The sequence below is a fragment of the Pecten maximus genome, chromosome 5 (assembly GCF_902652985.1).
Source record: "Pecten maximus chromosome 5, xPecMax1.1, whole genome shotgun sequence".
Lineage (NCBI taxonomy): Eukaryota > Metazoa > Mollusca > Bivalvia > Pectinida > Pectinidae > Pecten > Pecten maximus.
Genome location: NC_047019.1, coordinates 46,643,459 through 46,668,905, shown reverse-complemented (window position 1 = coordinate 46,668,905; position 25,447 = coordinate 46,643,459). Strand labels below are relative to the sequence as shown.

Genomic DNA, 25,447 nt, shown 5'->3' with positions numbered 1-25,447 from the left:
AAAATAGTAACAGTTATCTTGACCTTGTCCCAAAAACCCTGAAACTTGTACTTGATCTGTAGCTACTTATACTGAAGTTACATACCAACTTTCACTGACATAACTTTAAAGCATCGCTGAGAAAAGTGCAAAAAATTGAGTTGACAGACTGAAGGACAGACTGACAGACAGACTGAAGGACAGACTGACAGACAGACTGAAGGACAGACTGACAGATTGGGAGGTAGTCTATAGTCCCCCTGGATTCACTGAGGGACTAAAAATGCTGATAACGAAATTTCTCTGCGGAAAGTACTGATGATATGATTTCTCAACTAAAACTGATGATAATGAGATTTCTATACTAACAAGAGGCTCCTGGGCCTTAACGGTCACCTAGGATTTGAAATATTTCATTTAATTAATTATCAGGGCCATCATGTGCAAATCATCAAATTAGCATTCCATGCTGATAATGTTAACCAAATAAGAATAAATTCCAATAGAAATCCAACAAATCATGGTCAAAAATGTGGTTTCCCTATATAAAATATAGTAAAGTTTACCCCCTCCCCAGGGGCAAACGTGAGACCCCAGGGTCATGAAATTCACAATTTTAGTAAAGCACCTTAAGACCCTTCCATTAAGAGTATTTGATTCTACCTTATTTGGGTCTTGAGGAGAAGATTTTTGAAATTTCAGTCAACTTGACCCTTTTTAGACCCGTCTATCAGCCCCTGGGGGTCAATCAGGGCCAACATGTGCATACCATCAAAATGTCATCCCATGGTGATAATGTTGATTTCTTAAACTAAGTTAACAAGTTAACTGAACAAAAAAGTGTACGTAGCGTACCAGTATTATTGAACAGGGTCAGCACATCATACAAAGGGGAAAACTGAGAGTTCACAAACCCATATGAATGTCTTGCACATTCCCGATATTAAAACCCAACATAGTATAAAACAAGAGGCCCAGAGGGCCTGTATCGCTCACCTGGTTTCATGAGATATGAAACAAGAATGATGCTTAAGTATATTTGTTGCTGGTATTGCTATGTCAATATATATCATAAGCATTTTATATGGGTACATGTACATTGGTTTTATTTTAATACTAAAAATGCCAAAAGCTGCATTAATCCATGAAATGAAATTGACTTTTGGCGCGACCCCATAGGGATGCTACCACACAAATGTGAGTGATATCCATTGCTTAGTTTCAGAGACGATCTTGTTTAGACCAATTGACCCCTTTTGACCCTGCCCTCTGCCCCCTGGGGGGTCAGCTCCTTCCTTTATACAATTTTGAATCCCTACCCCAATAGGATGCTAATAGTCAAATATGAGCTGTTTCAGAGAAGTTGTTCATATCAATTTAGCCAAATTGACCCCTTTTGGCCCAGCCCCTCAGCCTCCAAGGGGTCGGCCCAATCATTTGTACAATTTTGAATCCTTAACCCAAGGGAATGCTACCAGTCACATATTAAAGATATCCATTGCTTAGTTTCAGAGAAAAAGTTGTTTATATCAATTCTGCCAAAATAATCCCTTTTGGCCCTGCCTCTTAGGTCCCCTGGGGTCAGCCCTGTCATTTGCACAATTTTGAATCCCTACCCTAGGGGGTTGCTACCAGGCAAATATGAGTGATATCCATTGCTTAGTTTCAGAGAAGAAATTGTTTATATCAATTAAGCCGAATTGACCCCTTTTGGTCCCGCCCCTCAGCCCCCAGGGAGGTACAATAATGTAGACCCACCATTTGTACAATTTTGAATCCCTACCCCAAAACGATTCTCACAGTCAAAATTGAGCAATATATATTGCTTAGTTTCAGAGGAGAAGTTGTTCATATCAATTTAGCCAAATTGACCCCTCTTGGCCCCGCCCTTCAGGCCCCTGGGGGTCAGCCCCATCATTTGTACAATTTTGAATCCCCACCTCAAAGTGATGCTACCAGGCAAATATGAGTAATATCCATTGCTAGGTACCAGAGAAGAAGTTGTTAATATCCATATAGCTATATTGACCCATTTTGGCCCCGTCCCTCAGGCCCCTAGTTGGTCAGCACCACCGTTTGTACAATTTTGAATCCCCACCTCATAGTGATGCTTCCAAGCAAATAGGAGCAATATCCTTTGCTCGGTTTCAGAGAAGAGGTTGTTTATATCAATATAGCCCAATTGAACAGTACATTTGGCCCCGCCCTTCAGGCCCCTGGGGGTCAGCCCCATCATTTGTACAATTTTGAATCCTCACCCCAAAGTAATGCTACCAGGCAAATAGGAGCGATATCCATTGCTCGGTTTTGGAGAAGTCAGTATTATCAATATAGCTATATTGACCCATTTTGGCCCCGCCCTTCAGGCCCCTAGGGGGTCAGTCCTATCATTTGTACAATTTTAAATCCCCACCCCAAAGTGATGCTACCAGGCAAATATGAGTGATAGCCATTGCTCGGTTCGAGAGAAGAAGTCATTAATATCCATATAGCTATATTGACCCATTTTGGCCCCACCCCTCAGACCCCTAGGGGGTCAGCACCACCATTTGTACAATTTTGAATCCCCACCTCATAGTGATGCTTCCGGGCAAATAGGAGCAATATCCTTTGCTCGGTTTCAGAGAGGAAGTTGTTTATATCAATATAACCCAATTGAACACATTTGGCCCCGCCCTTTAGGCCCCTGGGGGTCAGCCCCATCATTTGTACAATTTTGAATCCCAACCCCAAAAGTAATGCTACCAGGCAAATATGAGCGATATCCATTGCTCGGTTTCAGAGAAGAAGTCGGTATTATCAATATAGCTATATTGACCCATTTTGGCCCCGACCCTCAGGCCCCTAGGGGGTCAGTCCCACTATTTGTACAATTTTGAATCCCCACCCCAAAGTGATGCTACCAGGCAAAAAGGAGCAATATCCTTTGCTCGGTTTCAGAGAAGAAGTTGTTTATATCAATATAGCCAAATTGACCCCTTTTGGCCCCGCCCTTTAGGCCCCTGGGGGTCAGCCCCATCATTTGTACAATTTTGAATCCAAACCCCAAAGTAATGCTACCTGGCAAATATGAGCGATATCCATTGCTCGGTTTCAGAGAAGAAGTCGGTATTATCAATATAGCTATATTGACCCATTTTGGCCCCGCCCTTCAGGCCCCTAGGGGGTCAGTCCCATCATTTGTACAATTTTGAATCCCCACCCCAAAGTGATGCTACCAGGCAAATATGAGTGATATCCATTGCTCGGTTCCAGAGAAGAAGTTGTTAATATCAATATAGCTATATTGACCCATTTTGGCCCCGCCCCTCAGGCCCCTAGGGGGTCAGCACCACCATTTGTACAATTTTGAATCCCCACCTCATAGTGATGCTTCCAGGCAAATAGGAGAAATATCCTTTGCTCGGTTTCAGAGAAGAAGTTGTTTATATCAATATAGCCAAATTGACCACTTTTGGCCCCGCCCTTTAGGCCCCTAGGGGGCCAGCCCCATCATTTGTACAATTTTGAGTCCCCTACCCATAGGGATGCTTCTGACCAAATTTGGTCAAAATCTGATCTGTGGTTATGAAGAAGAAGTCAATTGTTGACGGACAGACGGACGGACGGACGGACGACGGACGGATGACAGACGACGGACGACGGACGCCACGGTATGGCATAAGCTCACCTTGGTCCTTTGGATCAGGTGAGCTAAAACACACTTCAATTTATTAAAGTAGAGTCTTTACTTCATTTGTGTGAATGGTTGGATTGGAAAAAAACCTTATCAAACATGGGGTATTATTTTGTCACTTGATAGTCTGTTTACTTCCAAATATAGTGTTTTCTTGACCTGACACACAGAGTACCTAAATGTAAGGCGGGTACCTATTAAATCTGAGGTATAATCTTTTCGTTTTTATTACTTATACTGCAAGTTATTTCATAAATTTGTTATTAATGTAAAGCTAATATCTTCCAGGAAATAAAATTAATTTCAGTCATAATAGAACATAAACTATAACCTCCCACAAATCCCTGTGATGTCACAATAGAACATCAACTATAACCTCCCACAAGTCCCTGTGATGTCACAAGTAATAGAACATCAACTATAACCTCCCACAGGTCCCTGTGATGTCACAAGTAATAGAACATGAACTATACTCTACCATAAGTCCCTGTGATGTCACAAGTAATAGAACATCAACTATAACCTCCCACAAATCCCTGTGATGTCATAATAGAACATCAACTATAACCTCCCACAAGTCCCTGTGATGTCACAAGTAATAGAACATCAACTATAACCTACCATAAGTCCCTGTGATGTCACAAGTAATAGAACATCAAATATAACCTCCAAGTCTCTGTGATGTCACAATAGAACATCAACTATAACCTCCCACAAGTCCCTGTGATGTCACAAGTAATAGAACATCAAATATAACCTCCCACAAGTCTCTGTGATGTCACCGGTAATAGAACATCAACTGTAACCTCCCACAAGTCCCTGTGATGTCACAAGTAATAGAACATCAGCTATAACCTCCAACAAGTCCCTGTGATGTCACAAGTAATAGAACATCAACTGTAACCTCCCACAAGTCCCTTGCCATGCCACATAAATGATGAAGACAAATCAAAGTCCAGTTGTAGGGGTAATTGTAGAGTAGAGAGATCCGATTTTTTCACACCTCATAAACTCCATGCTTATTTATTTATAAGTTTAGGAACTACAAACCTGCAGGGTAATAATGCTCTCAAAGTTGTCTGCGTCCCACTGTTTGATGGTGCCGTCTTTACCCCCGGTAAAGAACAGGTGTGTCCGTGGTATAAACTTTATACACATAATGCTGTAACAATCAACGGATCATTGTTATAATTCAGTTCAATATCAGTTAATCGTTCAATCTCTGACATGATATACAATTTCTTCATATGCGATGATATTGGTAAGATATTGCACTGCCTTAGCAGGGATGAAAATGGACTAAGGGCAAAAAGGCTGAAAATTAGATTACTCAATCTTTTCAATGGGAAAAATTACAAGTTTACATAACACTGATATTCTCAAAAAGGCTGAAATCAGCCAATCGACTGAACATTTTCATCTCTTCTTAGAATGTAGTGTTCATTATCATTAATGCATGTATATCAACTTATCTAACCTGTCATCATGAGCAAAGATAGATTTATGACAGTCCCCAAAATCAAGTCCCCAGATCTTGGCATTTCTGTCAGCTGAGCCTGTCACCAGCAGTGTGGAATCTGTGGAGATATCAAGGCAGAGGACAGGCAGCTTGTGTCCGTACAGGGACAGGAAAAACTGAAACAGGCAATAAAAACTGTAGTAGTGGAACAGGGTAACTTTTAGTGTGACGGTACAGACGACCTTGTCCTACTGACTATATATACATTACTAACATTGACTGTATCAGTACAGATGACCTTGACCTACTGATTATATATACATTACCAAGCTTGACTGTGTCAGTACAGATGACCTTGACCTATAGATTATATATATTTCTAACATTTAGTTTGTCGGTTCAGACGACCTTGACCTACTGATTATATATACATTACTAACCTGAGTATGTCATGTACAGATAACCTTGATCTAGTAACTAATTATAGAATACTAACCTTGAGTGTGTCGGTAAAAAAGACCTTGACTGTATTGTCTAACAAAGACACTGCTATCAGTCTATTGTCGGAGCTGAAATTGATCAAAGTTACTCAATAATTAATGTATACTACAGCAAGTTTATCTTTTTAGCTGAATGCAGTTTTAAATGACATATTTTTGGAATCCAAATATAGGAAACAGCCTTAACTGATACACATGAAACACTTTGAAGTCAGTGTATCCCATACAGTCAAACCCTGTTAATCTACAATAATATTCAGTTCCCCTGCTAGATATAATCTAGATTAATGATACAAAAAAACATTTGGTAAATGTGTTCCCACGAGTTAGTGGACAGATATAATCTGGATCACTGATACAAAATAACAAGGATAAACCGTACCAATATAAGGTCAGATCAGTAGATCGTACCTATATAAGGTCAGATCAGTAGACTGTACCTATATAAGGACAGATCAGTAGACCGTACCTATATCAGGTCAGATCAGTAGACCGTACTAGGTTAGATCAGTAGACTGTACCTATATAAAGTCAGATCAGTAGACCATACCTATATCAGGTCAGATCAGTAGACCATACCTATATAAGGTCAGATCAGTAGACCATACGTATATCAGGTCAGATCAGTAGACCGTACTAGGTTAGATCAGTAGACTGTACCTATATAAAGACAGATCAGTAGACCGTACCTATATAAGGTCAGATCAGTAGACCGTACCTATATAAGGTCAGATCAGTAGACCATACCTATATAAGGTCAGATCAGTAGACCATACCTATATAAGGTCAGATCAGTAGACCGTACCTATATAAGGTCAGATCAGTAGACTATACCTATATAAGGTCAGATCAGTAGACCGTACCTATATAAGGTCAGATCAGTAGACCGTACCTATATAAGGACAGATCAGTAGACTGTACCTATATAAGGTCAGATCAGTAGACCGTACCTATATAAGGTTAGATCAGTAGACTGTACCTATATAAGGTCAGATCAGTAGACCATACCTATATAAGGTCAGATCAGTAGACCATACCTATACAAGAGGCCCAATGGGCCTGTATCGCTCACCTGGCTCTACAGCAACTTTGAAGTTGATGAGGTCATTTCTAAAGATACTATGTTGATTACCTCTTTATTAAAATAGCATTGTAAGCTAGTTTTATTCATATTAAACATTTTCTAGTCCTTCATTCCAGCATTCTATTGGCCTAATATCAGGTCTTGGAGGCTCTTGGCTATCGCAAATTTCACCTGTGACCTTGAATGTAGGTCAAGGTCATTTATTTGAACAAAATTGGTAGCCCTTCACCCCAGCATGCTACAGGCCCAATATCAAGTCCCTGGGCCTCTTGGTTATTGAGAAGAAGTCGTTTGAAGATTATAGCCTATTTGACCCATGTGACCTTGAATGAAGGTCAAGGTCATTTATTTGAACAAACTTTGTAGCCCTTCACCCCAGCATGCTACAGGCCCAATATCAAGTCCCTGGGCCTCTTGGTTATTGAGAAGAAGTCGTTTGAAGATTATAGCCTATTTGACCCATGTGACCTTCAATGAAGGTGAAGGTCATTTATTTGAACAAACCTTGTAACCTTTCACCCCAGCAAGCTACAGGCCCAATATCAAGTCCCTGGGCCTCATGGTTATTGAGAAGAAGTCGTTTGAAGATTATAGCCTATTTGACCCATGTGACCTTGAATGAAGGTCAAGGTCATTTATTTGAACAAACTTTGCAGCCCTTCACCCCAGCATGCTACATGCTCAATATCAAGTCCCTGAGCCTCTTGGTTATTGAGAAGAAGTCGTTTGAAGATTATAGCCTATTTGACCCATGTGATCTTGAATGAAGGTCAAGGTCATTTATTTGAACAAACTTTGTAGCCCTTCACCCCAGCATGCTACAGGCCCAATATCAAGTCCCTGGGCCTCTTGGTTATTGAGAAGAAGTTGTTTGAAGATTATAGCCTATTTGATCCATGTGACCTTGAATGAAGGTCAAGGTCATTTATTTGAACAAACTTTGTAGCCCTTCACCCCAGCATGCTACAGGCCCAATATTAAGTCCCTGGGCCTCTTGGTTATTGAGAAGAAGTTTTTTAAATGAAAAAGTTGACGCCGGACGGCCGGACAGCCGGACGGACGGACGGACGGACGACGGACGCCGCACCATGGCATAAGCTCACTTGCCCTTCGGGCAGGTGAGCTAATAAGGTCAGATCAGTAGACCATACCTATATAAGGTCAGATCAGTAGACCATACCTATATAAGGTCAGATCAGTAGACTATACCTATATAAGGTCAGATCAGTAGACCGTACCTATATAAGGTCAGATCAGTACACTGTACCTATATAAGGACAGATCAGTAGACTGTACCTATATAAAGTCAGATCAGTAGACTGTACCTATATAAGGTCAGATCAGTAGACCATACCTATATAAGGTCAGATCAGTAGACTGTACCTATATAAGGTCAGATCAGTAGACTGTACCTATATAAGGTCAGATCAGTAGACTGTACTATATAAGGTCAGATCAGTAGACCGTACCTATATAAGGACAGATCAGTAGACCGTACCTATATAAGGACAGATCAGTGGACCGTACCTATATAAGGTCAGATCAGTAGACTGTACTATATAAGGTCAGATCGGTAGATCGTACCTATATAAGGACAGATCAGTAGATCGTACCAATATAAGGACAGATCAGTGGACTGTACCTATATAAGGTCAGATCAGTAGATCGTACCTATATAAGGACAGATCAGTAGACGGTACCTATATAAGGACAGATCAGTAGACTGTACCTATATAAGGTCAGATCAGTAGATCGTACCTATATAAGGACAGATCAGTAGACCGTACCTATATAAGGTCAGATCAGTAGACCGTACCTATATAAGGTCAGATCAGTAGACCGTACCTATATAAGGTTAGATCAGTAGATCGTACCTATATAAGGACAGATCAGTAGATCGTACCTATATAAGGACAGATCAGTAGATCGTACCTATATAAGGACAGATCAGTAGACCGTACCTATATAAGGTCAGATCAGTAGATCGTACCTATATAAGGACAGATCAGTAGACCGTACCTATATAAGGACAGATCAGTAGACTATACCTATATAAGGTCAGATCAGTAGACCGTACCTATATAAGGTCAGATCAGTAGACCGTACCTATATAAGGTCAGATCAGTAGACTGTACCTATATCAGGTTAGATAAGTAGACCGTACCTATATAAGGTCAGATCAGTAGATCGTACCTATATAAGGTCAGATCAGTAGACCGTACCTATATAAGGTTAGATCAGTAGACTGTACCTATATAAGGTCAGATCAGTAGACCGTACCTATATAAGGTCAGATCAGTAGACCGTACCTATATAAGGTCAGATCAGTAGACTATACCTATATAAGGTCAGATCAGTAGACCGTACCTATATAAGGACAGATCAGTAGACCGTACCTATATAAGGTCAGATCAGTAGACTGTACCTATATAAGGACAGATCAGTAGACCGTACCTATATAAGGTCAGATCAGTAGACCGTACCTATATAAGGTCAGATCAGTAGACCGTACCTATATAAGGTCAGATCAGTAGACCGTACCTATATAAGGACAGATCAGTAGACCGTACCTATATAAGGACAGATCAGTAGACCGTACCTATATAAGGTCAGATCAGTAGACCATACCTATATAAGGTCAGATCAGTAGACCGTACCTATATAAGGTCAGATCAGTAGACCGTACCTATATAAGGTCAGATCAGTAGACCATACCTATATAAGGTCAGATCAGTAGACCGTACCTATATAACGTCAGATCAGTAGACCGTACCTATATAAGGACAGATCAGTAGACTGTACCTATATAAGGACAGATCAGTAGACTGTACCTATATAAGGTCAGATCAGTAGACTATACCTATATAAGGACAGAATTTTTAAGAATGTTACCTGCACTGAACAGCTAGAATGTCCTCATCCATGCGTAATGTACGTGAATGTTCCAGACTTAAGCGCTTACTGAAATGAAAAACACATTATAAGATAAATCCCATTATCTAGTCACCACCATCTGGTTGTCACACTATCAAGTCATTAGTTTATTAATTGTTAAAAAAAATACATATTGCTGCTTCATGCGTAGAACTAAGTTTTCTGTAACTATTGTTCAGTGCTTTGTAGAATGATTGCTTGCCATTGTAACTTGTGTTAGGTCATTACTGACCCTGTGTTAGGTCATTACTGACCTTGTGTTAGGTCATTACAGACCTTGTGTTAGGTCATTACTGACCTTGTGTTAGGTCATTACTGACCCTGTGTTAGGTCATTACTGACCTGGTGTTAGGTCATTACTGACCCTATGTTAGGTCATTACTGACCTTGTGTTAGGTCATTACTGACCCTGTGTTAGGTCATGACTGACCCTGTGTTAGGTCATTACTGACCTGGTGTTAGGTCATTACTGACCTAGTGTTAGGTCATGACTGACCCTGTGTTAGGTCATTACTGACCTGGTGTTAGGTCATTACTGACCCTGTGTTAGGTCATGACTGACCATGTGTTAGGTCATGACTGACCATGTGTTAGGTCATGACTGACCCTGTGTTAGGTCATTACTGACCCTGTGTTAGGTCATTACTGACCTTGTGTTAGGTCATGACTGACCCTGTGTTAGGTCATTACTGACCTTGTGTTAGGTCATTACTGACCCTGTGTTAGGTCATTACTGACCTTGTGTTAGGTCATGACTCACCTTGAACTAGATTCATCCTTGTCACTAACAAGCTCAAAATTCCAGAACTTGACTTGCTGATCGGCACTCCCCGACACAATTCCTCTCTGAGAAAGTCGAGATAAAATGTTTGACAGATTGACAATGACATGTACACAGGAAAAAGAAAAGGCACTAGAGTAATCAACTTGTTCAGGTGAAAAGTTAACCAAGACAGGGCTTTCTTTTACTGGTTTGGGAAAGGGCCTTTTCGTCTCATTTTGGGAAGAAGATTGGTGAATTGGGAAAGATGTTTTAAGGAGTAAACTGCAATTTTTTGGAATTTGGCTTACCAGGTAAATATGAAATAATTTCAATTGGGAAAGGGGCCCATGAACGGCCTCAAAAAGCCTTGCAAAGAATGTGTCTTTACTGCCTGCACTATTCAAGTCATCTATGTTAGAGTGATGTATTACAGTACAGTGAATCCCCATTTTTGTTACGATATTCTACTTTCCAGCAAAAAAATATTCCAGTCACAACCAAGATATAATTATGATAACCTATAGCAAGCTATCTGAGTCACATTAAACCCATTACAATCATTAGACCTACTACTAAGTATAGAAAGAGATGGATAAAATAAACATACCAATCTACCAATAGCTGTGTAAAAACTTAATATGGTATAGTATAGGTTTGAAAATATTGCAATTTTTTTTCTTTACATCAAAATATTGGTGTTTTACCCTCATGATATTAAGTATTCATGTTCGTCCATTTCCTGTGATATCAAAAAATTGATTTAATTTCAAATTTATTCATTTGCCTAAATCTTAATTTAGTTTGTGGAAAAGAGAAATAGAATGAAACACCTGGTTTATTTGGGCAAACTTCAAAATAATGCTCATGCATGTTCAATTTGTTAATGGCTTTATTTGTTGATGTCCAACAATGCTATGGGGTGGGGACCTCAACTGCTTCAAAGATATAACCTAGAAACGAAGTCAAGACTCAACATGGATGTGTTTAATAATTTGTTTTTTTAAATTGGTCAAGTACAACCTTTGACCAATTACTATTGACTTCAAATCAGGTGTAGATCTTGATCATATGATGTTACAGTGTGATTATGAACTTAATATACCTAGTGGTGCCAAAGTTATTTTATACACAATGCAAGTGTTTTATTGTAAAGTTGTGCAACCTTTGACATTTCACCTTGTTGCTGATGACCATCAAAATACAATTTGTTGCAGAACTTTATGGTGTAATATTTGTGTGTGAATATGAATTAAATCTATCAAGGTATTCATGACATATCTTATACACAAGTATATCACTCATGAACAAACTGACACACAAAGTGATTACCACATACCATTTGTTATAAAGTGGGATTATAGTAATGTAAAGATACAGATGCTTTCTTTACCTTATCTGGGGTCATGGCTAATGACCACACCTCCTTACTGTGGGCGTCTATACTCTCCAGTAGAGATCCACTGGCGATGTCAAATATCTGTAGTTTTCCACTCTATAACACACACAGCTAATGTGAGAAACTTTATAATCCGGCTAAGAACAAATTTGGTCAAATTCAAGGTCACAAGTTTTCAAGGATCAGAATAAAACACATTTGACATTGAGATTTTTTTTTACTAATCCATGATTTCTTCACAAATTTCCTGCAGAATTTCAGTACTGATTCATTGTCACCTTTAAATTCAAGGACCCAGATTTAAACATAACAAATTTCTCTTCCAATTCGGATTGACAGTACATTCCTGATATTCATGTTTATTCAAAGCAGTCAAAGGTTAAAGTAAACTTGAGGCTTCTCAAGGCTACACAGCAAATGCAAAGACTTTTAAAGACTGCTCTCTCATACTTATTGACCTCAGCTTTGATACAAAGACTTGGAATAATTTGAAATGAAAATGTAGACGATATTATACCGTACTTTGGGATATTTTGGATATGGTTATATTTTGGTTTATTTTGCTCCTGGGGTGAATGAGTCAAAATTAAACACACCAAAATTTCACAAAAAAAATCATCGGAACAATATCCGAATTAAAGCAACCGTCTTTCCGTTCATTTACTACATACCCATTACTAGCTTCCGAGATCTGTGTTGATGTGTGTTGGAATATTGTTTTTTGATAACGCGTAAATAAAGGTAGGTTTTCATCTATATGTGTCATAAAATTCATTCACGCACCAATATTTAACCACCCAATTTTGAGCAAAAAACACAATAATATCCCAAAGTATGGTACTTAAGTATACACTGAATGTCCTGACACTGACTCTGAACTTTTAAACGCATCTACTGTTTCCCTTTATGGGGATGACTTGGAAGGATCTATTACTGGGTCTATACTTTGTACCAAATTACCCCCCAGGGTCTGGTTACCTTGGTGCCCACAATGATGTGTCGATCACCGGGGGCAAAGGTTGAACACAAAGCGTAACTACATGGCATGGTCCGGATACACTGTAATGTTGACCTGTAAATACAAAATAACAATCAATTTAGGCATTCCTTGGAAATGTCCAGATTAACAATCAGTTTTAGCATTCCTTGGAAATGTCCAGATTAACAATCAATTTTAGCATTCCTTGGAAATGTCCAGATACCCTTTAATGTTGACATGCAGTCACATACACTGTATACAGATACCAAACAAGAGGCTGATAAGGCCTGTATAACACACCAGTGATTATGGTAAAACTCTCCCATATACATCATATGACAAATCCTCAACACCTAGCTGTTTGATATCTTTCACTAAGTTCAAAACAAGAAGTCATTTATAGCAATATAGCCAAATTGCCCTGTTTGGGCCTCGCCTCCTACCTCCCTGGGTGGGGTGTCAGCCTCACCATTTGTACAATTTTGAATCCCCACAACCTAGGGATGTTTCCAGTAAAATTTGATTGAAGAGGTTAAGAAGAAGAAGTCATTTGAAGAAATTGTTGTCTTGCAGACAGCCAATCAGCTGGCACACAACAGATGCCTGTATATGCCATAAGTTCACCATGGTCCTTCAGACCAAGTGAGCTAATAATAATGCCAGCCAGGTTTATAGGAAATGTCTCCTCATGATAGCAGTCTTATATCAGTAGAGAACTTCTCTGTGACAACAATCTATATCAGTAGAGAAATTCTCTGTGACAACAATCTTATATCAGTAGAGAACTTGTCTGTGACAACAATCCTATATCAGTAGAGAACTTCTCTGTGACAACAATCTTATATCAGTAGAGAACTTCTCTGTGACAACAATCTTATATCAGTAGAGAACTTCTCTGTGACAACAATCTTATATCAGTAGAGAACTTCTCTGCGACAACAATCTTACATCAGTAGAGAACTTCTCTGTGACAACAATCTTATATCAGTAGAGAACTTGTCTGTGACAACAATCTTATATCAGTAGAGAACTTATCCGTGACACAATCTTATATCAGTAGAGAACTTCTCTGTGACAACAATCTTATATCAGTAGAGAACTTCTCTGTGACAACAATCTTATATCAGTAGAGAACTTGTCTGTGACAACAATCTTATATCAGTAGAGAACTTGTCTGTGACAACAATCTTATATCAGTAGAGAACTTGTCTGTGACAACAATCTTATATCAGTAGAGAACTTCTCTGTGACAACAATCCTATATCAGTAGAGAACTTCTCTGTGACAACAATCCTATATCAGTAGAGAACTTCTCTGTGACAACAATCTTATATCAGTAGAGAACTTCTCTGTGACAACAATCTTATATCAGTAGAGAACTTCTCTGTGACAACAATCTTATATCAGTAGAGAACTTCTCTGTGACAACAATCTTATATCAGTAGAGAACTTCTCTGTGACAACAATCTTATATCAGTAGAGAACTTCTCTGTGACAACAATCTTATATCAGTAGAGAACTTGTCTGTGACAACAATCTCATATCAGTAGAGAACTTCTCTGTGACAACAATCTTATATCAGTAGAGAACTTCTCTGTGACAACAATCTTATATCAGTAGAGAACTTCTCTGTGACAACAATCTTATATCAGTAGAGAACTTCTCTGTGACAACAATCTTATATCAGTAGAGAACTTGTCTGTGACAACAATCTTATATCAGTAGAGAACTTCTCTGTGACAACAATCTCATATCAGTAGAGAACTTGTCTGTGACAACAATCTTATATCAGTAGAGAACTTCTCTGTGACAACAATCTTATATCAGTAGAGAACTTCTCTGTGACAACAATCTCATATCAGTAGAGAACTTATCTGTGACAACAATCTTATATCAGTAGAGAACTTATCCGTGACAACAATCTTATATCAGTAGAGAACTTCTCTGTGACAACAATCTTATATCAGTAGAGAACTTCTCTGTGACAACAATCTCATATCAGTAGAGAACTTGTCTGTTACAACAATCTTATATCAGTAGAGAACTTCTCTGTGACAACAATCTTATATCAGTAGAGAACTTCTCTGTGACAACAATCTTATATCAGTAGAGAACTTCTCTGTGACAACAATCTTATATCAGTAGAGAACTTCTCTGTGACAACAATCTCATATCAGTAGAGAACTTCTCTGTGACAACAATCTTATATCAGTAGAGAACTTGTCTGTGACAACAATCTTATATCAGTAGAGAACTTCTCTGTGATAACAATCTTATATCAGTAGAGAACTTCTCTGTGACAACAATCTTATATCAGTAGAGAACTTCTCTGTGACAACAATCTTATATCAGTAGAGAACTTCTCTGTGACAACAATCTCATATCAGTAGAGAACTTATTTTAATAGAAATTACCTCTCCTTTGGCCAAATAAAATTAATTTCTTGTTTCTCAGGCCCACCCGCATCCAATTTGAATCCCCCGCACCACTCATTTTTTATTGAAAAGAAAAAAACAAAAACGCCCACGCCAAAAATCAAATTCTATGAAAAAATCTGTTGTTGGTTGCCTCATTATGTGTGATCTTGGCCGGTCCGAGTTTTAGTTGGATCACTAGGACCCGATGACAGGAGCATTCCCCCAAATTCACCGAACATGTTATGTTAGCCAGCATTATGCTCGTGATAGAAATTCATGCATATAGGAGATAATTAAAGGGAAACAGATTTATATAAGTTACTACAACTTGTTTGAGGATATTTTGTACTGTACTATCTGTTGTTATGAACTTGTTGAAATCTGAATGAAATAAAATTTATATTAAATCATTAAAAGCTAGAAGTGGCTAGTGTTACAAATACACGCATCGATACTCAAATTTTATTCCATATATAGGACAAATTCACAAATTAACATCTAGGGGGAAAAAAGTAAACTACCACACACACTCATTATACTGTAGAACATTGTACAGAAAACCTATTAAGGGACAAACTCTAAAAGTTTGAGTGTAATTGTTCTTGAGTGTCCAAATATAATTGGATTACAACATGTAAATGTGACAATGTGGCGGAGCATGTGTTAAATGGAATAATTTATCCTCATTTACAAGAAAATAAATACAGACATGCTGGTGTTTAAGAATACAAAATTTCTAGATTCATTTTATGTAATTAACAAGTGACATAATCTCAACATGTGTGACAGAGAGAAAAAATAAAAAAGTCCTTCCCTCATCACATTTTTAGGGAGTAAAAAAAAAGCCTCCCTCCCTCATCTTTTTTTAGAAAAATGTGCCTGAGAAACAAGATATTATTTTTATTGGCCTTATATTGGTTCCACTCATTTACAACATCAATTTATGTCACATCAATAAATGACCTTTAAATGAAATTCTGGTATCTATATATCTACATCAGCCTCTACTGGTACCGTTACACCTTTACACACCTGTTCCAGATCTTGGCTGCCTCACCACTCGCGGAGAGGATAGCAGTATTGTCTGAACTGAAACTGACTGTCCTCACATCTGTACGATGACCTAGCAGGGCCAGACTCTTCTCATTCTCTGCTGTACACTTCTTCACATCTATGTTACATGAACATGTCTGGAGTGAGTTGTTGTTCAGCATGGCCACCATCTGTAATAAACCACTTACTTCTTAGTCATCTACTGAAATCTACACAATATCTAATTGTGTAAAAATTATAAAACACAAAATGCATACAGAGTATTCAATCAATTATTGGCCATATACAAATATACCTAGAGTTCAAATATCAAATATATAGTATAGCAAAGTGTGACATTGATGCTACAATGAGAATCTCCCCTGCGGTCAACTTGACCTTGACAATCACACCATTATATCGAAGGGTACTCACTTTGTGTAACACATCATCTACACACACTTCCGGATGAGACCTTTAAAACCACACTATAAGTACTTACTTTGACCTTGTGACCTTGACAACCATACCACCTGTACTCACTTTGACCTTGTGACCTTGACAACAACACTACATGTACTCATTTTGACCTTGTGACCTTGACAACAACACTACATGTACTTACTTTGACCTTGTGACCTTGACAACCATACCACATGTATTCACTTTGGCCTTGTGACCTTGACAACCATACCACATGTACTCACTTTGGCCTTGTGACCTTGACAACCATACCACATGTACTCACTTTGGCCTTGTGACCTTGACAACCATACCACATGTACTCACTTTGGCCTTATGACCTTGACAACCATACCACATGTACTCACTTTGGCCTTGTGACCTTGACAACCATACCACATGTACTCACTTTAACCTGTGACCTTGACAACCATACCACATGTACTCACTTTGGCCTTGTGACCTTGACAACCATACCACATGTACTCACTTTGGCCTTGTGACCTTGACAACCATACCACATGTACTCACTTTGGCCTTGTGACCTTGACAACCATACCACATGTACTCACTTTAACCTGTGACCTTGACAACCATACCACATGTACTCACTTTGGCCTGTGACCTTGACAACCATACCACATGTACTCACTTTAACCTGTGACCTTGACAACCATACCACATGTACTCACTTTAACCTGTGACCTTGACAACCATACCACATGTACTCGCTTTGGCCTGTGACCTTGACAACAACACTACATGTACTCACTTTGGCCTGTGACCCCTCCTCCATCACCACGTCCACTGAAGCTATCTTTGAGGACATCTTGATACTCGTAACCTTCTGTATTTCATCGTCGAGTGTGAGTTGTGCTGTCTTGGTCTCTCCCTCCCCTCCATCAGTCCTGTCAAATATACCCATACTACTCATGTAAGGATTTTGATTTATTGCTGATTTCATCATCTTGTTCATGGTGGTAGAGGACAATGACTATAACTATATACCTCACTGATAAACCGCAATAGTCCTATCACATGTTTCCAAATCTAGATTAATCAGTGTCTCTTAAATGTTTGCTTCTCTTTTTATAAACACAATGTAAGAGAGGTAATTAACATTTTACTCTGCAGCATTTGTGAGTTCGTATTGCAGTAATATTTGTGTACTGCCTTTTTGAACATTATTATGATATCATAATATCTATGTATGCAATCCATTCTTCTACCTTAGGTGTTGGCCTGTTTTTCAATACTCCTTGAATTCATTAAAAAAAATCTTTGTGAAATGAAATAAAGCTAAAAATTGTGAATGCCACATAACGTCAAGGTCATCTTTGTACTCATGATAAGGGAAAGTTGTTTCACACAAAAATTATATTTCTGATTTAGACCCAGACTTTTGTCCATGGGTTAACACACTCTTAATTATACACTGAACTGTCTTGTTCTAAGAATAACTGACATCAGTTTAGGTACATGTATTAAGCAGAATTTTATAGATTATACTGAATTTCTCCTATGAGGTTCTGCAATACTGTCAGATAAAGATTTCTTTAAGTTAAAGAATCTTGATGAAACAGGGGACAGAACCTGAACTAAGACATGACTCAAGCCTCCACTCACTTGGACTTTTTGTTGAGTTTCTTCTGTCGTTTAATTTGCCGCTTACTCAGTTCATGCTCTGTCGGAAGCTTGAATACCTCCACTGAAGTATCATTACCCTAGAAATAAAAGTGTTGACAACATGGTAAACAACTAAAGAGGAAAATAGTCAAGATGTTGATATAATACCAGTTGTTGTATCTCCTATGTCAGCTGACAAGATGTTGATATAATGCCAGTTGTTGTATCTCCTATGTCAGCTGACAAGATGTTGATATAATGCCAGTTGTTGTATCTCCTATGTCAGCTGACAAGATGTTGATATAATGCCAGTTGTTGTATCTCCTATGTCAGCTGACATACACAGAAATCCCCAATTAAATATCTGCCATAATATACTGTCATATACTTTAAACAGTTAAACTCTGGACCATAGGAGAAAGGACAGTACAGGTAATGGTTTTAACTGGACCATTGATGAAAGGACAGTACAGGTAATGGTTTTAACTAGACTATTGATGAAAGGACAGTACAGGTAATGGTTTTAACTGGATCATTGGTGAAAGGACAGTACAGGTAACGGTTTTGACTGGACCATTGGTGAAAGGACAGTACAGGTAATGGTTTTAACTGGACCATTGATGAAAGGACAGTACAGGTAATGGTTTTAACTAGACTATTGATGAAAGGACAGTACAGGTAATGGTTTTAACTGGATCATTGGTGAAAGGACAGTACAGGTAACGGTTTTGACTGGACCATTGGTGAAAGAACAGTACAGGTAATGGTTTTAACTGGACCATTGGTGAAAGGACAGTACAGGTAATGGTTTTAACGGGACCATTGGTGAAAGGCCAGTAACGGTAATGGTTTTAACCAGCTTTCTTCAAATATTGCTAACCAGCTATGATGATAACTCTGCCATGTTATGGACCAGCTATGATGATAAATCCCTTGTTATTGATGAATGATTATGGTTTGATAATGAAAATCCCACTTACATGACAGACAAGAACTTGATTTGACCCATCAGTTGTCATAGAAACCACACGATCACGCCCTTGTCTCATGATGGAGCCAACTTTGGAACATCGGAGGATCGTCTGGAATATAGATACATTGTATACAATATATTCATGAAAGGGGGGTAAGGGAGGCAACCCAGTTTTCATTTTAACAAAAGGCCCATGGGCATTAACGGTCACCTGAGTTTTAATATATTTTGGTCATGAATTTTCGGTCAATGTGGTTCACCTCAGCATGCTACAGGGCAAATATCAGGTTTCTAAATGTGCTGGTTCTCCAGAAGAGGATGTTTAAAAGATTTTAGCATATTTGAGTCTGGTGGCCTTGAATGAAGCTCTGAATATTTAGCCCTGGACAATAAACAAGAGTACATAAATGTAGGAAAATAAAGATGGTTTATTTGTACTTGTTCCAAGGCCCCATTTCAGGTCTATGAGCCTCGTGCTTAATAAGAAGTTGTTAAAAGATTTTAGCTTATTTGACCATTGTGACCTTGAATGAAGGTCAAGATCATTTATTTGAATAACATAGATAGCCCTTCATCTCAGCATGCTATAGGCCCAATATCAGATTTCTAGTACTCTTGGTTATTGAGAAGATGTCGAAAATGTAAATTGTTTATGAACAGATGAGGGATGGCGATGGACAAAAGGCGATTATGACAGGTCACTTGAGACTGATTCTATCTTACCCTGTTTACCTATATACTTACCATGTCATCAGAGTCTTCTGCTTCATCTTCTCCATCAGAGGCGACACCATCTCCTGTCTGAAGCCTTCTCCGTTTGGTCTCAGGTTCAGCATCATGCTGTTTTCCTGCCTAAATGTTTATACAAGATAAATAAAATATTATCTTTTATTTCAAATATGCAGCAAAAGAATAATAAACATGCAGTATAACTTTGATATAGTATTTAAAATTGATACCTAAAAATACCTCATCATTTTACTCCTCTTGGTTATACTCAATGATCCATTAAGAGTTTCTATAGTATGTAGGTACTAGTTTTCATTAATTTCTGTTCTTTGTATACATTTCATACTGACTTAGGTTTCATTAATCTCTGTTCTTTGTATACATTTCATACTGACTTCCTTCAAACCATTATTAATAAGATGTGATGATGTACCTCTTCTGTGATGTAGTTGATATCCCATACACGTAGCTCACTGTCCCCTGATCCTGTTACAATCCTGTGGCCGTCACGCATTATCACAAAGTCGTATATCTGTTAACAATCACATCACAAAATCGTACAAATGTTAACAATCACATCAATTCACAAAGATGACATGCACATTAACACCTAATCTTTCATATTCATCAATTAAATTATTTACCAAATCAGCATTGAAGTTTTCCCAGACATTTCAGACCAGATACAGTCCATTCTACATAAAATGAGGAGCTGTATGTGAGAATGTTTTATGCAACTGATATTCAATTGTTTGGAAGCCATAATTTGTGAAGTGTTGCATTGGTAGTTTTACCCCACTCCCACCCCTACCAATAACCTTCACTTCCTGTGACCTTCATCTCATGGATATTGATATAAATACTCTTAAATCATGACATACCCATCTAACAAGTTCAATCAAAGTTTCTTTAGAGAAACAAGAAACATTTCCCAGTCGAATCTGAAAACAGTTGGGCCTTTAAATGAAGAGAAAAGATCAGTAATTGGCACTCCATACAGCTATAAAATTTCATCAAAATATTGATTCATAGTTATTATATTCCAGACAATTAAGTGTTCCTCACACTGACCTAATAACTGACCATTGATGTGACCTTGACCTTTGACCTTCGGTATAATGTTTGTAATATACTGTACTGAGAACATGACATCATAATAATCTACAATTACCCACCTCTGTCCGATGCCCAACCAATGTGTGAAAGCAGTGCTGGGTGTCTAAGTCCCAAAACTTCACAAATGTGTCCTTTGAACTGTAAATATAAACATTAAGGTTTAAGATATATCATAAAAATAAACAGAAAACCCTACTCTGCACAGACATCCTCTCATGTACAGACCCCACCCCAGGGGATAGCAGTCTCCATGTTAAGGACATTTCAGAACCAACCAAGAGGACATTAGTCTCTTATGTTTAGGATATTACAGACCCAACTCCAGGGGATATCAGCTTCTTATGTTAAGGATATTTCAGACCCAACCCCAGGGGATATCAGTCCTTTATGTTTAGGACATTTCAGACCCAACCCCAGGGGATATCAGTCCTTTATGTTAAGGATATTTCAGACCCAACCCCAGGGGATATCAGTCCCTTATGTTTAGGATATTTCAGACCCAACCCCAGGGGATAGCAGTCTCTTATGTTAAGGATATTTCAGACCCAACCCCAGGGGATATCAGTCTCTTATGTTTAGGATATTACAGACCCAACCCCAGGGGATATCAGTCCTTTATGTTTAGGATATTTTAGACCCACCCCAGGGGATATCAGTCTCTTATGTTCAGGATATTTCAGACCCACCCCAGGAGATATCAGTCTCTTATATTTAGGACATTTCAGACCCAACCCCAGGGGATATCAGTCCCTTATGTTAAGGATATTTCAGACCCAACCCCACCTAGGGGATAGCAGTCTCTTTATATTAAGGATATTTCAGACCCAACCCCAGGGGATAGCAGTCTCTTATGTTAAGGATGGTTCAGACCCAACCCCAGGGGATATCAGTCCCGTATGTTAAGGATGTTTCAGACCCAACCCCCGGGGATATCAGTCCCGTATGTTAAGGATGTTTCAGACCCAACCCCAGGGGATAGCAGTCTCTTTATATTAAGGATATTTCAGACCCAACCCCAGGGGATATCAGTCTCTTATGTTTAGTATATTCAGACCCCACCTAGGGGATAGCAGTCTCTCATATTTAGTATATTCAGACCCCACCTCGGGGATAGCAGTCTCTCATATTTAGTATATTCAGACCCCACCTAGGGGATAGCAGTCTATCATATTTAGTATATTCAGACCCCACCTAGGGGATAGCAGTCTCTCATATTTAGTATATTCAGACCCCACCTAGGGGATAGCAGTCTCTCATATTTAGTATATTCAGACCCCACCTAGGGGATAGCAGTCTCTCATATTTAGTATATTCAGACCCCACCTAGGGGATAGCAGTCAGTTATAAATGGGATATTTCATATCCCATCCCAGTGGATACTCCCTGCCTCAACTTCATGAATATCCTTCCTTCATATTATAGGAAATGAGACATAAAACACCACAAAGCTAAGGATATCAGTTCCAACCTGTACCACTCTAGTCAATATCAAATATCTTCAGTCCAGGCTGAAATCAAAATCTCCTGACAGGTGAAAATTACATTTCAAAAAATCTAATTTTTTCTCTTCCACAATATCCATGGCAGTGAAACATCATTACCTGGTGATCAGCACGTTGTTTTGTTGAAGAAATCTGGCCTGGGTTACCATCCCCTTGTGACCCTTGAGCCTGTATAGACCACTCTCGCTGACAATGTCCCACACAATTACATCTGTATCCTGTGGATAGATATGACACCTTTGAACATGATAAACTTCTAATAATGCAATTTCGTTTTAAGTGGGGCAATTATAAACATATAAATCTTTTATCCAAGATCATATAATCTATAATGGAATATAAAGAGGGGGGAGGTTAACCGCAACAAGGACAAGTGTCACCAGGTAAATGGGTTACTTATAATTTATTTGTCGACTAGTTTCGCCTCTATATGCGAGGCTTCATCAGGACAAATTATAATACAAATTTTCCCCCTGAAGTACATTTTTCGGGGTTCAGAATCTATTGTGACGTAGTTTATAGACAATAGATATGGGCAGATAAGCCGTTATTAGTATTTTTCACGTTCAAATGTTCGAGCTCCATATGAGAATACATGTATATATTAAATGTTCACTACTCCATGTTAATAAAAAGTTATTCTGTGTTATAAAAAGTTTGTTCTTGTTATTTCCGGTTTCTATATTCACTGTCTCTCATCTAGGCAGATTGTGGCGTCAGATACAGATTTGTACGCCAGTTTCTTATAGTCTACAATCTTATATCTATAATCTATAATGGAAGACACAACCTCAGTATATATGTAGTAGAGAACATGTGCATCAACTTATTTTTTACTTCAACAGAACAAGAGGCCCAGGGGGGATGTACTGCTCACCAGGATGTTAAAGTAATCATGGTAAAGTATTCTAAACAAAGTTTATTTCCATTTATGGGCCTCTCAACAACATATTGAAATACTGAACAGATTGTTGATATTTAAACTTACCTTTGCCCCTGATACCAGATGAAGTCCTTTAGCATCATACTGTAAAGCTGTCACAGTCGACTTGTGGCCACTGAAATTTATGGTAGCCTCCCCTGATGGGATGTCAAATATACGAACCATGCCATCATTGTATCCAACTGCCATGTGACGTCGGTCCGGGGAACGGGCAATCTTTGTCACTTCATGTTTATCTCCCTTAAGTGTCATGTACTGTTATAATAGATAACTTGTTAATTACTGTATAAAACAATTCTTCTCCCAATTATATAATTACCAAGGCTTCAGTTGTCAATCACATTAAAATCAGTTATAGATGACATTAGTACAGTATTGAAATTAAATACAGGTTTGGTTCATGTTCAAGGGTATGTATTGCCTACCTTTTCCCCTGTGCGCACATCCCAAATAATTACATCTTCACACACACCTACAGCACAGTGGCGTCCCCTCATGCCCTTTAGTTCCATGTACACAACATTAGATTTCTGACTAGCTACCAGACCAAATACTGCATCCTGTACATAGCGCAGATACTGTTTTGTAAGACCCATCTTTTCTTCTTAGACCTTCTCATCTGGAAACATTTAAAAAGTTTACGTTGGTCTGATTACAGTCAAAACAAGGAATGTAATTTAGACTGATTTCTTTCAAATTTAAAACATAGAACAAGTTACTTAAGTCGGATTCCTGTCGATTCCAAAACAGCTGTTTGGAACATTATTCAAAATCTTTCTCTCTATCTAATATCTAAGTTCTCTTATCTAACCCTCTGGTAGATATATCGAATACTGATTATAAATAATACGATTTGACATGTACAGTCCGTTTTGCCTCTGACTCTGTTCTGATGTTTGCTTGTTACGGAAAACGTGCTATTACGCGGGTTTACTTTTTGTCTGACATTAGCTGATCCATATAACCATATCTATCATGAATATAGTAAAAGATAATAACAAATCGATTTAAATTGTACATTCAGACTGTCTATATATGCAGAATAATTTGATAAACTTCGTAAAATATTTACCTGTTTTCCCTGCTACACGTGCAACAATTACCACGTCGATGGAAAGCTTCTTTTGATCAGTAGATTTGTGATATCGTCACTGACGCAGATTATTTTTGGGATATCCTAAACATGTATTATGAATCCGAGTCCGTTGAAAAGATTCCGGATCGTTAACGACAGTGTAGCAGACGATTTGTGTCCCAGGTAGGGTATCGTCTTCTTTAAATTTTAATGCAATAAATAAACAGTAATATTCATTTAAACTCTAGTAGTATGGGGGCTAGTGCATAATAAAAAAGACCAGTTTCTGCCTACACTAGCAGCAGACACGAAACGCGATTTCACTAATGTAAATATTAAGTATTTTTTTGATAATTTTACCAGAGACATATATACAGAGAGATTGGCAGCTCTCTATTTGCCCTTGTGTTTACATAGTGGCCCCTGACCTTCCCACAATCCTTTGCGGTCGCTCGGTTCAGTCTTCACTAGACGCCATATTGGAGAAAACTTGAAAACCAGACACATAATTATCGATAATTTCTATTTGAAATCATCACCAAGATCCAATTATGTGCTTTAATTTTATTAATATCAAAGTGCAGAAGTGTCATCAATATGAAATATATCACAATTTGCTGTCCAAGTGTTTGTATTTTGAGTATGAAAGTCAAGCACAACGCAGGAAAGATCGGCGGGAATCTCCAATTTTCGAAAAGTCCCTGGGGTTTTCGAGAATACGGATAAATGACAACAATGTGCATGATAATCAAGACCACATTCCATAAGTATGATAGTTTTTGGTTAATGTGGTAACTTTTGT

The 25,447-nt window shown here is 38.4% G+C and overlaps 1 protein-coding gene across 1 annotated transcript in view; it reads right to left on the bottom strand.

Annotated features, from left to right (window-relative positions):
* The window catches only part of LOC117328487 (WD repeat-containing protein 3-like), a 41,176-nt gene extending 16,422 nt beyond the window's left edge, over nucleotides 1-24,754 (bottom strand). Inside the window, exons 1-18 of the mRNA XM_033886022.1 lie at nucleotides 24,643-24,754; nucleotides 23,996-24,189; nucleotides 23,616-23,825; nucleotides 22,727-22,845; nucleotides 21,185-21,263; nucleotides 20,443-20,541; nucleotides 20,025-20,132; nucleotides 19,288-19,389; nucleotides 18,308-18,405; nucleotides 17,454-17,589; nucleotides 16,220-16,410; nucleotides 12,770-12,863; nucleotides 11,786-11,887; nucleotides 10,393-10,478; nucleotides 9,591-9,659; nucleotides 5,611-5,683; nucleotides 5,133-5,290; nucleotides 4,706-4,817 (exon numbers count right to left, since the gene is read on the bottom strand). Of these exons, the coding sequence (XP_033741913.1) occupies nucleotides 4,706-4,817; nucleotides 5,133-5,290; nucleotides 5,611-5,683; nucleotides 9,591-9,659; nucleotides 10,393-10,478; nucleotides 11,786-11,887; nucleotides 12,770-12,863; nucleotides 16,220-16,410; nucleotides 17,454-17,589; nucleotides 18,308-18,405; nucleotides 19,288-19,389; nucleotides 20,025-20,132; nucleotides 20,443-20,541; nucleotides 21,185-21,263; nucleotides 22,727-22,845; nucleotides 23,616-23,825; nucleotides 23,996-24,166 (2,007 nt within the window). The 5' untranslated portion in view covers nucleotides 24,167-24,189; nucleotides 24,643-24,754. The remainder of the gene's footprint in view (nucleotides 1-4,705; nucleotides 4,818-5,132; nucleotides 5,291-5,610; nucleotides 5,684-9,590; nucleotides 9,660-10,392; nucleotides 10,479-11,785; nucleotides 11,888-12,769; nucleotides 12,864-16,219; nucleotides 16,411-17,453; nucleotides 17,590-18,307; nucleotides 18,406-19,287; nucleotides 19,390-20,024; nucleotides 20,133-20,442; nucleotides 20,542-21,184; nucleotides 21,264-22,726; nucleotides 22,846-23,615; nucleotides 23,826-23,995; nucleotides 24,190-24,642) is intronic.
* Nucleotides 24,755-25,447: the final 693 nt, after the last annotated feature.